The 12,918-nt window shown below is 36.3% G+C and overlaps 1 protein-coding gene across 5 annotated transcripts in view; it reads right to left on the reverse strand.

Moving 5' to 3' along the window:
- Window positions 1-12,918, reverse strand: part of FAM184A (family with sequence similarity 184 member A) — a 75,530-nt gene that overhangs the window by 39,491 nt on the left and 23,121 nt on the right. For all 5 annotated transcript variants that reach the window (XM_065631024.1, XM_065631021.1, XM_065631023.1 and 2 more), the window contains exons 2-5: window positions 7,655-8,509; window positions 6,345-6,480; window positions 2,489-2,670; window positions 1,873-2,070 (exon numbers count right to left, since the gene is read on the reverse strand). In XM_065631024.1, coding sequence (XP_065487096.1) covers window positions 1,873-2,070; window positions 2,489-2,670; window positions 6,345-6,480; window positions 7,655-8,509 — 1,371 coding nt within the window. The remainder of the gene's footprint in view (window positions 1-1,872; window positions 2,071-2,488; window positions 2,671-6,344; window positions 6,481-7,654; window positions 8,510-12,918) is intronic.

A 12,918-nucleotide genomic window follows, 5' to 3' on the forward strand; every position in this document is an offset into this window, starting at 1 on the left:
TTTAGTATCTTGTCAGTTCTACCACTCCATTAGAATGTGTATAAACTGCTTGCACAATCTCTCTGTTCATGACAGAAGTTGGACAGAGTGACAAAACAGAGGGTTACACTTTCAGTATTACATTGCTACACAACTCAACAAGTGCATCTTTTCTTCAGAGGGCCCAGATCAATCACCACATGGGACAAATGCTGCTGCTAAATGAGACTTGCTCAATTTTCCTTGTTCGCACTGTGAAATCTGCTGTCTGCAAAATTTCACTAGCGCTATTCAGACCCTATTTCTGATAACTGAGTAATTAGTTCTTTTATGACACTTGTCAGTACAGCTGTACAGTACTGCAAAATTATTAGCGGTTCTATTTTCGTAATCCTCCTATGAAATGATGCCATTTTTACAGCTCATTTTATAGATGGAAGAACTGAAGCAAAGAGATATATTTAAAGCCATTTCTTGAGTCCTGTTCCAATTCTTTAGAATTCTCCACTTTTCCATTTTTTTTCCAAAGATTTCCAAACCCCAAATGCCTTTCTTGGTCTTCCAGACCTGATACATGCTCATGTCCTCTATGTTTCTTCCTTGTACTAAATTCAGCTCTTCTCTGCATTGGCAAATGACCGTTTCTTGCTTGAATTACTCAAACTACACAACGTGCTTAGCGAGACAGGTTTGACGGAGGAGACAGAGCACTGATTAGGATTCACTGAGATCTTGACCCTGACATCTCTAGTTAACTTTCCCTTGCTAAAATAAAGTTTCACATTTCTCACATTTACATGTGTTCCCTACTTTAATTTAATGATTTAAGAACAAACACTTTATGATAGCCTTTGTTTTATTCTCTACATTATTTTAGTAACAAAAGAAAACAGAAAGAACCCCATATCTTCCTAAGCAGGAGAAAAATATTCCCAGAAATCCTTAAGAGACATTGTATTAATAACAAATACGTTTAAAGTTACAAAGAAAGTAACCCTGAAAGATCAGATGCCTTGATGTCTCAAGAAACTACTTCCATTACTGGGAAATGTGAAAAAAACCTTTGGGATTTATTAAAAATAAATTTAAGATGCAACAAACCAGTAAAATAATTTACCAAAACAAAAACAAAACAAAATTTCAGTTTAAGATGCACATCACTAACTACAACTGTGCTTTGCAGTATATTTCCTGAGAAAAATCCAGAGAAGCATAACAAAGCCTCAAATTAAACAAGTAATATTTACTGTGTATTTACTGTATAAGGCAAAATTTGTGTATTATGTAAATACAATCAGATTATGAAATAAGAATTCAAAATTGGTCCTCTCATTTTTCCCAATGAAGAAAAGACCAATTTTGTGAAACAAAAAAGCCTTTCAGTTTCAGGATTCTAGTCAAAGGAAAATAAATAGTTGATATACATTTAGCATCATTTCATGATGTAAGTTAGGAACAGCCATTGTTGTTTTCCGAGTATACATATAGTCAAGTACTAACATAGTATCTTTTTATCCTTCTGGACCGTTTATGAAAATTTTAAATAAATATTAGAGTAACATAATATTTCATCTCCTTCAGAAGGACTGATCTTGAGTGATATACCAACCTTTCTTAATATAGATCACAAAATCTGAAAAAGCACACCTACTATACTCAAAAAGAAAGTTGTATTTGAGAATTTCTCTTATGTATGGAGAAAAGTGACAGTATAAACACTATTTATTTTTTCCACAAGATGTGTGTTCTTTTTATAAAGGCTGAACAGTTTCCTCAGAGAGGCACAGCAGATCTGCAGGTAACTCCAAATAAAACTTGCCATACAACAAAACCATGCAGTACAAGGTTCAAACTCTAACATTTACTTTTGTAATATATTTGACACAAACATACCATCTGCAGTTTTTTCTTATCCTTATTAGCATTACTATGTACAGCCTCAATTGCAGTATGGTGTTTCCATGCCAGTTCTTCTAAGGTCTTGGAATGAGCCTCCTTTAACTGTGCAGCCTCTCCTTCCAATCTTGCTTGCAATTTTACCAGCTCCTTCTCATAATATTCACGTTGTGTCTCCCGTGCTTCATTTACTTTCTAAAGACAACAGAGAAAAATACAACCATTTCTATTAAATGGTTAAAAAAAAAATCTGAAGAGGTAAAAGATACAAAAATATTACTGATCAAATAAATACACAGAAATTTACTTTCATATAAAACAAATTTAACAACAACTAAGCAATGACTAAATAAGCAATGACCAAAAAGGTGGTTTCAATACATCCATGCAAAGCAATATATCTATAATAAAATCTCTTTTTTTCTCTATTTAATCCGGAGAAACAACGATCAGTTATCAAGCCTATAGAAAATTTCTGTTCAGTATTTTCAAATATGTTCAACACATTTTCAGAGAATAGCTTTTTAAATTGTTTTTTAAACATTTCACATTTCTCCTTACTGAGACACTTTAGATACTAGGCATCTACTAAAGCCAATATAAGCTGTTTAACCTTCTCCAAGGCCAGAATTTGCTGCCTTTGTCGCTCATCCAGACTCTGTGTTTTGCTTTGTAGTAAGTTTCTTTCCTCTTCTAATTGGGATAGTTTTTCTTTTAATCTAGACTTTTCCGATTCCAAATCTCTGATTGTAACTTCTTGAGTCATTTGAGTAGCTTGAAGCATTCCAATGTGACCTAAAAACAAAACAGCTCTTTAAAACCCCACAGCATTGGTTTCATGTAGTTGAAGTACACATTCATACTTCAGTGATTTCTAGTACAACTCTAGTGGAAGCTTTCATACGGAACTCCATTATCTTCACTGCAATGCCTGCATTCCCTTACACTTCTCCCTTCTTTAGTTCTATTGTAAAATGTCCAACAAGGGTAGAGGACTTGGTGCTGGGGCTTCTTTAGTTTCAGTTTTTCTGGTTCAAAGTTGCATAGTGACTCCAAGAGAAAGCCAAGAGAAAGTCCAGGAACATGGACAGTGTATCTTGAAGAACCTACCCTACCTAAAACTGCACATTTTTACCCCATGATAAGCTACACAACAGAAAGCAGAACATGGAAGTCTAGCAATAAAGCTGCTATAGTTTTATCCAACTCATAATTTAACAATTTAACCAGCATGCCAGGTATAGCAGCTAAAGCTATGTAAAATTTATGGAACTAAAACATGTAACAGAACTCATTCTCTCCATAGTAAAGTATGATCTACATCCTTGCAGGTTGGAGGCTTGCTTTTAATTTCTTTATATGTATATACATATACACACACATATATGTAAATATGCATGTATTTTTATATATTTTTATATATATATAAAACCTAAAAAAACCAACAACCACCACCAACATCCACTACTTACAAAGCTAGACGGTATAATCATCTATCCTTCACAACATCAGTGGAAAAAGGTTTACAGCTTCAGAAATTTTTGTCCTCATTCTTCTTAATATATATCTACGTTATTGAAAATATTACTAGGTAACTGACTAAAGCAGTGAAACTCTTGTTAATCTGGGAAAGACCTAGGAGGGAATAGAAGACTATTTAGGAAAAGAGGATGTTTGCAGGTTTGTTCAATTGAACAACTGAGAGGATGCTCCTAAGTTTGTTCCACTGAAAGAGATATTCTCCTGTGACTTTAACATCTTTGATAAAATGATGATAAAATGAAATGGTAACTAAACAGACTTTCAAGGATTATACAGAGATCCTTAACAGTTTTACATAAAGTATCCAGATAAGAAAATATATTACTTATTCAGAATAATTTTTAAATTATTTTTATATTCACAACTTCTAGGAGAAACCTCCCCCCGCCATTTTATTATAACCTTCAAAATGACAGATTAGTTGATATTTATTACCAGAGTATTGCTTTTAAATGTAAGTTACTACGAAGTAGCTAAGAAAGTGGACTGTGTGTCACTGTTTCTCACAAGAAAAAAAAAACAAACAAACCCCAAACACTGAGACTCCTGATTCATTTCCACCTGCAGCGAAAGCAAGATGTGCCAAAAAGTAAACTATTTTAGCTTTTGTTGTCAGACGACACTGATGTGAAGGGAATGACAGTGAGATATATAATGGAATTTGGCCGTGAAGAATGCTTCAAAATTAGTAGTATTTTTACAAACTATGTACACCTCTAATTGTACTAAGCTCTGGAGAATGTTAAGAATAATTTTGACATTTGTTTGATAAAACTTAAAACTGAAGAGAAAAACTTAAGATAACGAGTACATTGAACTCCTATAACATTTCAAAAACTACCTTGTTTCAAAAGTTCAGCTATTTAAGAAATGTATTTGCAAACCCAGATTTTAGAATACAACAAGGAGAATAATCATACAAGAACTTCAAGTTTGTCAGGAAGTATTATATACATGCACAATTTATTTTAAACACACACACACTTGATCTAGAGCTTTTGTCCTAGCAATACCGACACACAATGGAGGTTTCCTGTTCCTCTTGCTCAACACAGAAGGTATGAAATGCAGCAGTTTCTTTTCAGGTTTAGAATCCCAGGATAAAAAGAAGAATATATTAATTTCCCATAATAGACTTAATATAGTGTTCTCAAATTGCAATACAATGAGTAAATATTTTAAATGGTAGTTAAGTATGAGAATTTAGTTTCTTTGGGGAAGGATTTCTGAGTTCCAAGTGTAAGCTGAAAAATCAAAGATGGCAGTGGGCCAGAGTCAGAAACCATTTCCAAACAGGCTGGTAACAAATTATACCACACATTAATGGCTTGGTGGCATGGCTGTAAAGAGGGCTCCCGGTTCTTGTTGCACAGCCAGGTGCTGTAAAGCAAAGATGTGCTACTGACAGTACCACTGAGCTCAGCAACAGCGTGGACATGCTGCAGTTTCTGCTAAAGCTAAAAACCTTGGTGCCAGAGGGGACCAGCACTGGAGACACAGTCTGGATGACTCGTTGCCACCAGTAAAAAGGAAAAATAGCCTGGATGTTTGTTTCCAGTAAATCTGGGGCTGGTTGCTGAAGAGTGTATGAGAACAGGTTTTTTTCCTCCAATGGTCTCAGGTCAATTATTGTATGAGTGCTTCACACATGACTTTTTGGAGAGTCAGATTCCATTTGAGATCCATGATTTGAGATCCTCTTAGCAGGAAGCGCATTCCTTTTAGCTATTTACATCCAGTAGGACTTGGCAGTCTTGGGTCCCAGCTGGCCTCTATATTGTCCAAATATATAGCCCAGACTATTCCTAGCCCTTATCTTACCTAGCTTATCCATGCCACTTGTCCTAGGCATGAAGCTCTCCCTAGGCGGCAGACACATTCAGTGCAACTGCAGGAACTGCTTCATTATTTGAAGGACAGAAACAAAGCCTTGACACAGGCCACAGTCACATATACAGCTTGAGGGCTAGGCCACATGTAGCCAGTTAACAGGAAGCTATTACAGTAATAGTAAATATGGTAATATATATATAATATAAATAGTAAACTATTACAGTATTAGCAAGTTAACACTGTGAAGTATTTTCTGGCCCTAAGGCCAACTAGCACAGTCTGGCAACATCCCAGCCTTCAAAACAAGGTGATGTTATCCAAACTGACTTTTGGGAAGGGCCCCAGGGCTTGTGTTAACTTGTGTGGAAAATAATCAGGTATTTCTACAACTGGTCTAGTTGAACAAGGCCAAAGATAAGCCAGGGATTTATTTTTAGCCTACAATCCTACCCACAGTATAGTTAACCAAGTTCAAGCACCTGGGCCCAGGCCCATGCCCTACCACTAAGCAGTTTACTAGAGAGACAATGCCAATAAGTTAAAACCTGCATGTGTAAAGGCAAATCTTAAACCATTTCCTATGCCTTTCCATATGCCAACAAGTACAGAGAAGTTAAGAAAACAGCTATAAGGAAACACCTAACAGATTCATTAACTGATAAGCTGCAAGTCTTCTGACAGTAAGTATAAAGCAAAGTACTGCAGTCTCAGCGAAAAGGTAAGGCAACCGAAAAAGGCTGGAGAAACAGGAGGGATGTCCCTGTGATTATGTGGAAAACAGATACGCAGCAGAAGCATTCTGTACAAGCACAGTTAAGGCAAGAAATTCCAAGGTCTGGAAGACATGCCATACCAAGTAGAACATTCGGACAAAGTAGTACACAGTAAAAGAATCATAAGTGCAATGCATGTGATAACAGTTAATTAAAAAACCAAAACAAAACAACAAAACAAACAAAACTTGTTAGAAACACCTATGGACAGCATTGAACAGTCTTTAGGCAGTCTAGACCTGCACAAGGATTAAAAGAAAAAGGAAAAGTTAGAATAAACAGACGAATTACTTTTCCAGATTAAGTTACTGACATACATACTGGCTTTGAGAACAAGATCAGTGGCCTGCTGCTGTAAGCGCTCTCTAGCAGCTGCTAGCTCACTTTCCACTTCTTTGTGTTTGCTTAGCAATGACATCTCCTCCTCCTTCACATCATCAAGCTGTTTTTGAAGAACCTAGAGGAAGAACAGTATAATGCCTGTTATCATTATATAGAATCACGTTTAAGTTTAAATGAGCATTAAATTAAAATATACAGAAAAGACTCTTCAGCAAACAAGTTTTATTCATACAAAAGTTGAAATCTTGTAATATTACCATCATATTAATTTTGTATTATGTGTTTTTCCAAAAATATGGTTGAAGCACTACAAGATACTGGATATATGGCATGACAAGGATGCATAAGAGAAATGTGACAATATTCAAAAGCGTATATTAAAAATAAAAAACAGTAAAATGGTTCACAGAGTCTGGGAGCGAATTTGAAAAACCTGGTGTCTGGTATCTGAGAGTTCTTCATGCTGAAGAACCCACTATATGTTCATAGCAGTTTACAGTGTCCTCCATTGCAACTGTGTTTATTACTGACATAAATTAAGCTGCACATTCATATACATAACATGAGAGCTAGGCAATTAGTTAAATCAAACACTTAGTACGTTTTAAGTCTGATGCGCTGATTCACAATAGCATATCTTGGGTAGTGTGATGATGTGTTCTCAGCCATTGTGGAAAGAAAGGGAAATCTTGTTCTGTTTTAAAAGGAAAGCTAGATTTCTCATCATTTAAGATGAATAGTAAAGGGTCATTTCAGAAACTAAAGCAAGAAATAGAATTGGGGAAATCACTGGACAGGATGTGTAATGAAATATGGACACCAGAAGTGGTGAAATTATGCCCTTGATCACCTCAGCCATGATGATCTGAGCAGGACGTGATTTTAAAAAATCTGCTGCGGACACTGCGGAACAGGGTTTGGTTTGGGATTTTTTGTCTGTTCTTTAAGTGGTAACAGTTTTGAGTATTCTATTGCATATACTACACTTTGGGTAGTATGACTAGAACAACCATGTTCTGTCCATGAACAGCTGAAAGGAAGGACACCAAAACTTTCCTCTGGGTAGGGGCTTCTAGATTCTACTTGAATATAAAGTAGCATTTATTCAGTCTGGAAAAATTGAACACAAATTTTTAAATATACATTTAGAAGCGGATTATAATCAAGTACTAGTGACAGAAAATTAAGTTTACATGTTCCAATCACCTCAACCTTCAGCCTCATGTAAAGACAACATAAATAGGAAAAGAAAAATCACAGTCTTGGGCACAATATATCATCGATCTCACCTGAACATTGTTTTCTGCTGTACCAAGAGCCACCTGAAGTTTTTGGCATTTTTCCCGTAGACTGGCAGCTTCATCCTGGACCATTTGCAATTCAGTTTTAAGCTTTCCCAGGTTCTTCCGCAACATACTTTCCTGGTTTTGAAATTCTTTTCTCAGCTCCACTTCTTTTTCTTTGCAAGCATGTAGACTTTCTGCTGTAAAAAGCTGAGATCTTTTCAAAGAATCAAGTTCATGTTCATAGAAGGACTGTGCTTTACTGAGCTTGCCTTCATATTCCTCAATGAGTTTTTTTCTTTCCAGCCTTAACTCTTCAACTTTATTGTTCAAGTCTTCCAGCTCCAGTCTATGCAATTCCTCTAGCTTTTCTTGACCCTTACTTAAGGTAGCATTCTGACTCTGTTGAGTCTTCAGAAGTTCTTGAATCTCAAGCCTGTGGGCAGCTCTCAAGTCTTCCAGAGCTGTACGCTTGTCCTTTTCATACTGCACTTGCAACTGTATGAAACTTCGCAGCCTTTCCTCAAATTTCTTTCTGATCTCTTCTACTTCTCTTGACATGGTCACTACACGTTGGACATGCTGAGCTTCTGCACAAAGCTGCATATCTTCAACTCTGTCCTTATAGGCTTCAAATTCTGTCAAGGCCTGATGTTTCATCTTTTTATGATCTTCCAGTGACTCTTCTAAAACTTGTATCTTTCTCTTGAGATCCATTTCTTCTGCAACTTTACTTTTATATTGCAAGATCTTCTCTCTGGTCTCTGCAAGAATTTGTTGAATTTCTTCTTCATGAGCTTCCTTAAGGGCTTGGATAGCAGCTTCATGTTCATCATTTTTAGTGTTCAAAGCATATATTACCTGCAAATATGAAATATTATATTAGAGAAAAGGCATTCCGTTAAATCATATCTGTTAAATCATAAGAAAAAACACAAAGGCACTCTGAAAGCTACTTTTGACAATCTGGCATGTTTTTATGATACAAATAAGACACCAAATATTATTATTGATATGACTACATAAATGCTGTATGAATCATGACAACTTTATACATCTTGTAGAACGTTTTTTTCTACACTTTTTAACCTATAATTTTCCTGATCAAGTTTTGCCTTTATATGCATGTCATTGCTGTAAATACCACTGGGAGAAAACGTACATTCAACACATTGAAAAACAAAACATTTAAAAAAAGTATAGCCTAAAAAGAAATTTGAAGAGAGGTTTTCTGTTGGAAAATAACACACATGGATTATACATTACAACATGAAACTAAATTGGACCAAAATCCAAGTCTCAAATTCCTCCTTTTCAAATGCTAAATATTTGTAAACACTAGTTGTTCTCGTGGTCAACCTGATACAAATTCAATTCTCGCAGCTTATCTAGTAGGCATCCTGTGTCCATGGATCTCCCGAGGTCCCTCACTGCACAAGCTTGCCAACTCTTTAGCTAATAAGTGAGCTGAACAGAAAAGCAGCCAACAGGGCAGCCGACAGTTTGGGGAGCCCAGGGAGCTGAGCAGCTCAAGAAGGCTGTGCAACCAGCAAAGCTGCCTAATGTTCAGTGAAAGTTTTCAAGTAACCAGATATCTCCTATGGGATGTTCCAGTTGCACTGCAACATGGTAGGTTGTCTTTTTGGCTTTTAACTAGGAGGTACTCTCACCAACATAGAGATACATATAGGCACGTGTATACATACAGATCAGTGAATAAACTATTCATGCAATAAGTGGGTTTAACACAATATTTTGTACTCAGAACTCCAGGAAATCCCCACACTTCCCAAATATGTTACAGGCAGGAGAGCTATAAAACACATCTGAACAGAAAAAAAGTCTTCTGATCAGTATATTTTGTATATCTTAAAAATGAACAAGAAGCAACAAAAATGGACAAAGAAGCAGCAGAGAATTTAGAAAGAAGCTGCCCTTTGGGGATTTTCTTTTTTTCCCCCCATGAGAACAGAACCTGGACCAGTTATCTCTCAGTATTCAACCATGCAACAGAGGAAGATTGCATTGACTTGCCCTCAGGGCCAGGAAATATGAGGAAGGCCCAGAATCGCTCTCCTGGCACCAAGCACAGAGATACTGTGTTCTGGAGAAAGTGTCTACACTCAAGTGTTCAGACAAGTTACAAAGCTCAAAAGAGTTCTCATGAGTGAAAAAGCAGATTCAAGATTTTGGGCATGTCACATAACAAGCTTTGTATTCTAGCGGTTTTTTTAGTTGTTTGGGTTTTTTTTTTTTGTTTGGTTTGTTTGTTTGTTTTTAAACAAGAATCCAGACATTGTATTCTAAATTTTATTATCTGAAATACAAAACACATATCATTTTGTTACTTATGCCAAAAAAACCCTAAAAGAACAGGCTTTGGATTAAACAAAAAGGAAAAGAAAAAAAGAAAAAAAATTCTGAAACAATATCAGACGGAAAGAAAAAACTAATCAGCCTCACTCGTCTTTATATAGCAAGGAAAAATTTAAAAAATAAATCACAAGGCACAGTTTAACTTACATTATTCTAGTTCAATTTTTCTAACATACATACACATTATTTAATGAAAGGGAGGGCAGGGCAAAATAGCTCTTCCATGGTTTTGGAAACTGTTCTTAATGCTGCTAATACCTCTGCAGGCAGCAGGTAGACTTTTGGCTTCCTTCTTTCCTGGAAAAAATAGCTTTTCCTACTGTGAAAGAGCTTCATGGTTCAGAGACTCAAAAAACTCCAATACATTACAAAAAATGACAACAAACCCACCTGCAGTTCTATTAGTAGAATCACAACTACCACTGCAATGCCCTTCACCCAAGGCTTCAACCTTTTATATTCCCACGTGCACTTCTGACCACAAAGCTTTCACCTCCCTCCTGTCACCAGAGTCTCAACTATTGGATCCCAAAGGTTCATCTCCCTGTTGTTTAAATGGTGTCCAGTGCTCAAACCCTTTGTTCATATCAGAAATACTTTTAAAATTGAGGGGTTTATTTTATTTTTTTAAACATACATTCAGTATTTTGCATGAAGAAGCCTTAGTTTTGGTCAGAAAAGCTAGACAATGTAGTTTAAAAGCTATTACAAAAAATATCACACTTGTGATCAGGTTATAAGTGTTTGCAGAACACTAGGTCAAATCCCATGCTTGAAACAGCCCTTGACTCCTGCCTTTCTGCACAGAAGTGCCATAATGATGTTCTTCACTTCAGGCAGTGTTCCAGTCTCAGGTTATGCAGCACTATAATCTGCAGAAAGTATAAACCATATAGTATTTTCAAGGGTATTGTGATTTGGCAATGGGACACTCAATGAAAAGTCCAAGTGAAAAATAAGCCCATATGCAATGCCAAATTCAGACAACATCTTTAAATTCTCATCATCCAGTTGCTCCATACAAAAAGCACCAAACATTTACAAATTCAATAAGCACCATTCATTCCCAAAATGAAAGACATGGGTGTCTTATGGAAAACATAAAAATAAAATAAAATGCATGCAACTGAATGTTGCATCATAACATGTTCTTCAGCAGCCTGAATTTCAGCTCTATCAAATTACTCTATTATAAATCTCAGTATCTTTCAAGTAATGGAATAGCTATATCATTTTATATTTAAGAATTTGATGCACTGTATTAGCATAGGAATATAGGAAAAAAAAAAAAGTCTGTACTAACTGAAGCAAAAGTAACCTAACAGCATTCTAAGGAAATGAAAGCAGAAACTGAAATCCATTGGAACAAATTAATACTTCTAAAGTTCTAGCTAAAATAAATAGTTCTTGGCTTGAGTAAGTTTCTGAAAATTGAAAGGCAGTAAGGTTGCAAAAGTTGGAGATGGGCAGATAAAACAAGTTTTGCACTCTCTACTTTTAAACCAGAGGATGAGCCATTTCCTAACCATGCTTGTAAATGCTTTGAAAAATACTAATACCCTTTTCAGTAAAACTGAATATTACTAAGAAGCATAAACTGCCCATTTGAGGAATTCATATTTTTTTAAGCTCCACTCTAAATGCACCATACACATTGCAGTTCTTATCAGGTGACACAAAAAAAGAAATTTATTTGTACTTTACTGTATTTTCAGTTAGCATATCATTCCAAAGGTACAGACAGACCCATACTTTCCCCAAGAATACAGAGATCGCCAGCTAAAGGCCTTAATACTTTTTTATACAAAACAGCAACATAATTAATTATTAATAAGAATCTACTGAAATACTACATTCCTTGGTCTGAAGAACTACAATGTAGTATGAGACTAACAATAACAGGAATAACCTTTTTATGCAAATAATTGAGTATTGGAGTTTTTAGTTATATTCTACGTGGTAAGGTTAAGCAAGGCTGTTGCTGCATCAGCTTTGGTGTCTTGAACTACATGTAATACAAACAACAATCAGTGTTTAACACTGTGGCTGAAAGATGAAAAGTTTTACTGTTTGGCTGAGCAATATTTTTATATCCAAATGAGATGTCATGGTTTGGAGAACTGACCAACTCTTGCATGGTCAGCTGCACTTGGGTCATCTGCTCCTGCCAGCAATTTAGTCACAACAGAACGATTTTTTTAATTAAAAGTGTGTAATTGACCTTAATACCAGTATTAGGTGCCAAATATTTTTTGCGGCATGGAAAATACCTCCAAAAATGAGTGTGGTTCATTCTCTCTAATTTTACACGGAAACAGGAAATGATGCCTATGAGAAACAAAAACATCACTATACATCTTACACAAACATTAACCGTACATCTCTGCTAAACCTTCATTTTAGACTTAACATGGGGGTTCCTGGCTTAGGGCACTGTATTCAGCCTAGTTCAGGCAAAGTGTCTTGTTCCCAGTGCTGCTGCCTGTGAGCATGGGTGCTGTCTGCACCCGCTGGTGTGAAACACCACCAGAGCACCCAGAGACATCCCAAGGCTTTTCAGTGCTGCACACCTATGATGTGAACCACACAACTACAGTGCCAGCACGGAATTGCTCATACATAACCAGTTAATTAACGATATAGAACACAGAGATGAACCAATGAGCCTGACCTACCTTTGCTCTCTGTGGGTACATAAGAACTGTGAGACGCAGGGAGAAGTAAAATACACTGGGAAACAGTAATGGGTTTTCTAGAAACAAGTCACACCCCACGGACACAGGAAGATGGATAGGGTTCACAAGTTCAGAAGCCATTCAGTCTGCTGTCAGGAATCAGAGTGGTTTAAACCTCAGGTCTCTGGGCCAGGACACATGTTACATTTCCAAATGATT

This window comes from Caloenas nicobarica, chromosome 3, assembly GCF_036013445.1.
Source record: "Caloenas nicobarica isolate bCalNic1 chromosome 3, bCalNic1.hap1, whole genome shotgun sequence".
In the NCBI taxonomy this organism is placed as follows: domain Eukaryota; kingdom Metazoa; phylum Chordata; class Aves; order Columbiformes; family Columbidae; genus Caloenas; species Caloenas nicobarica.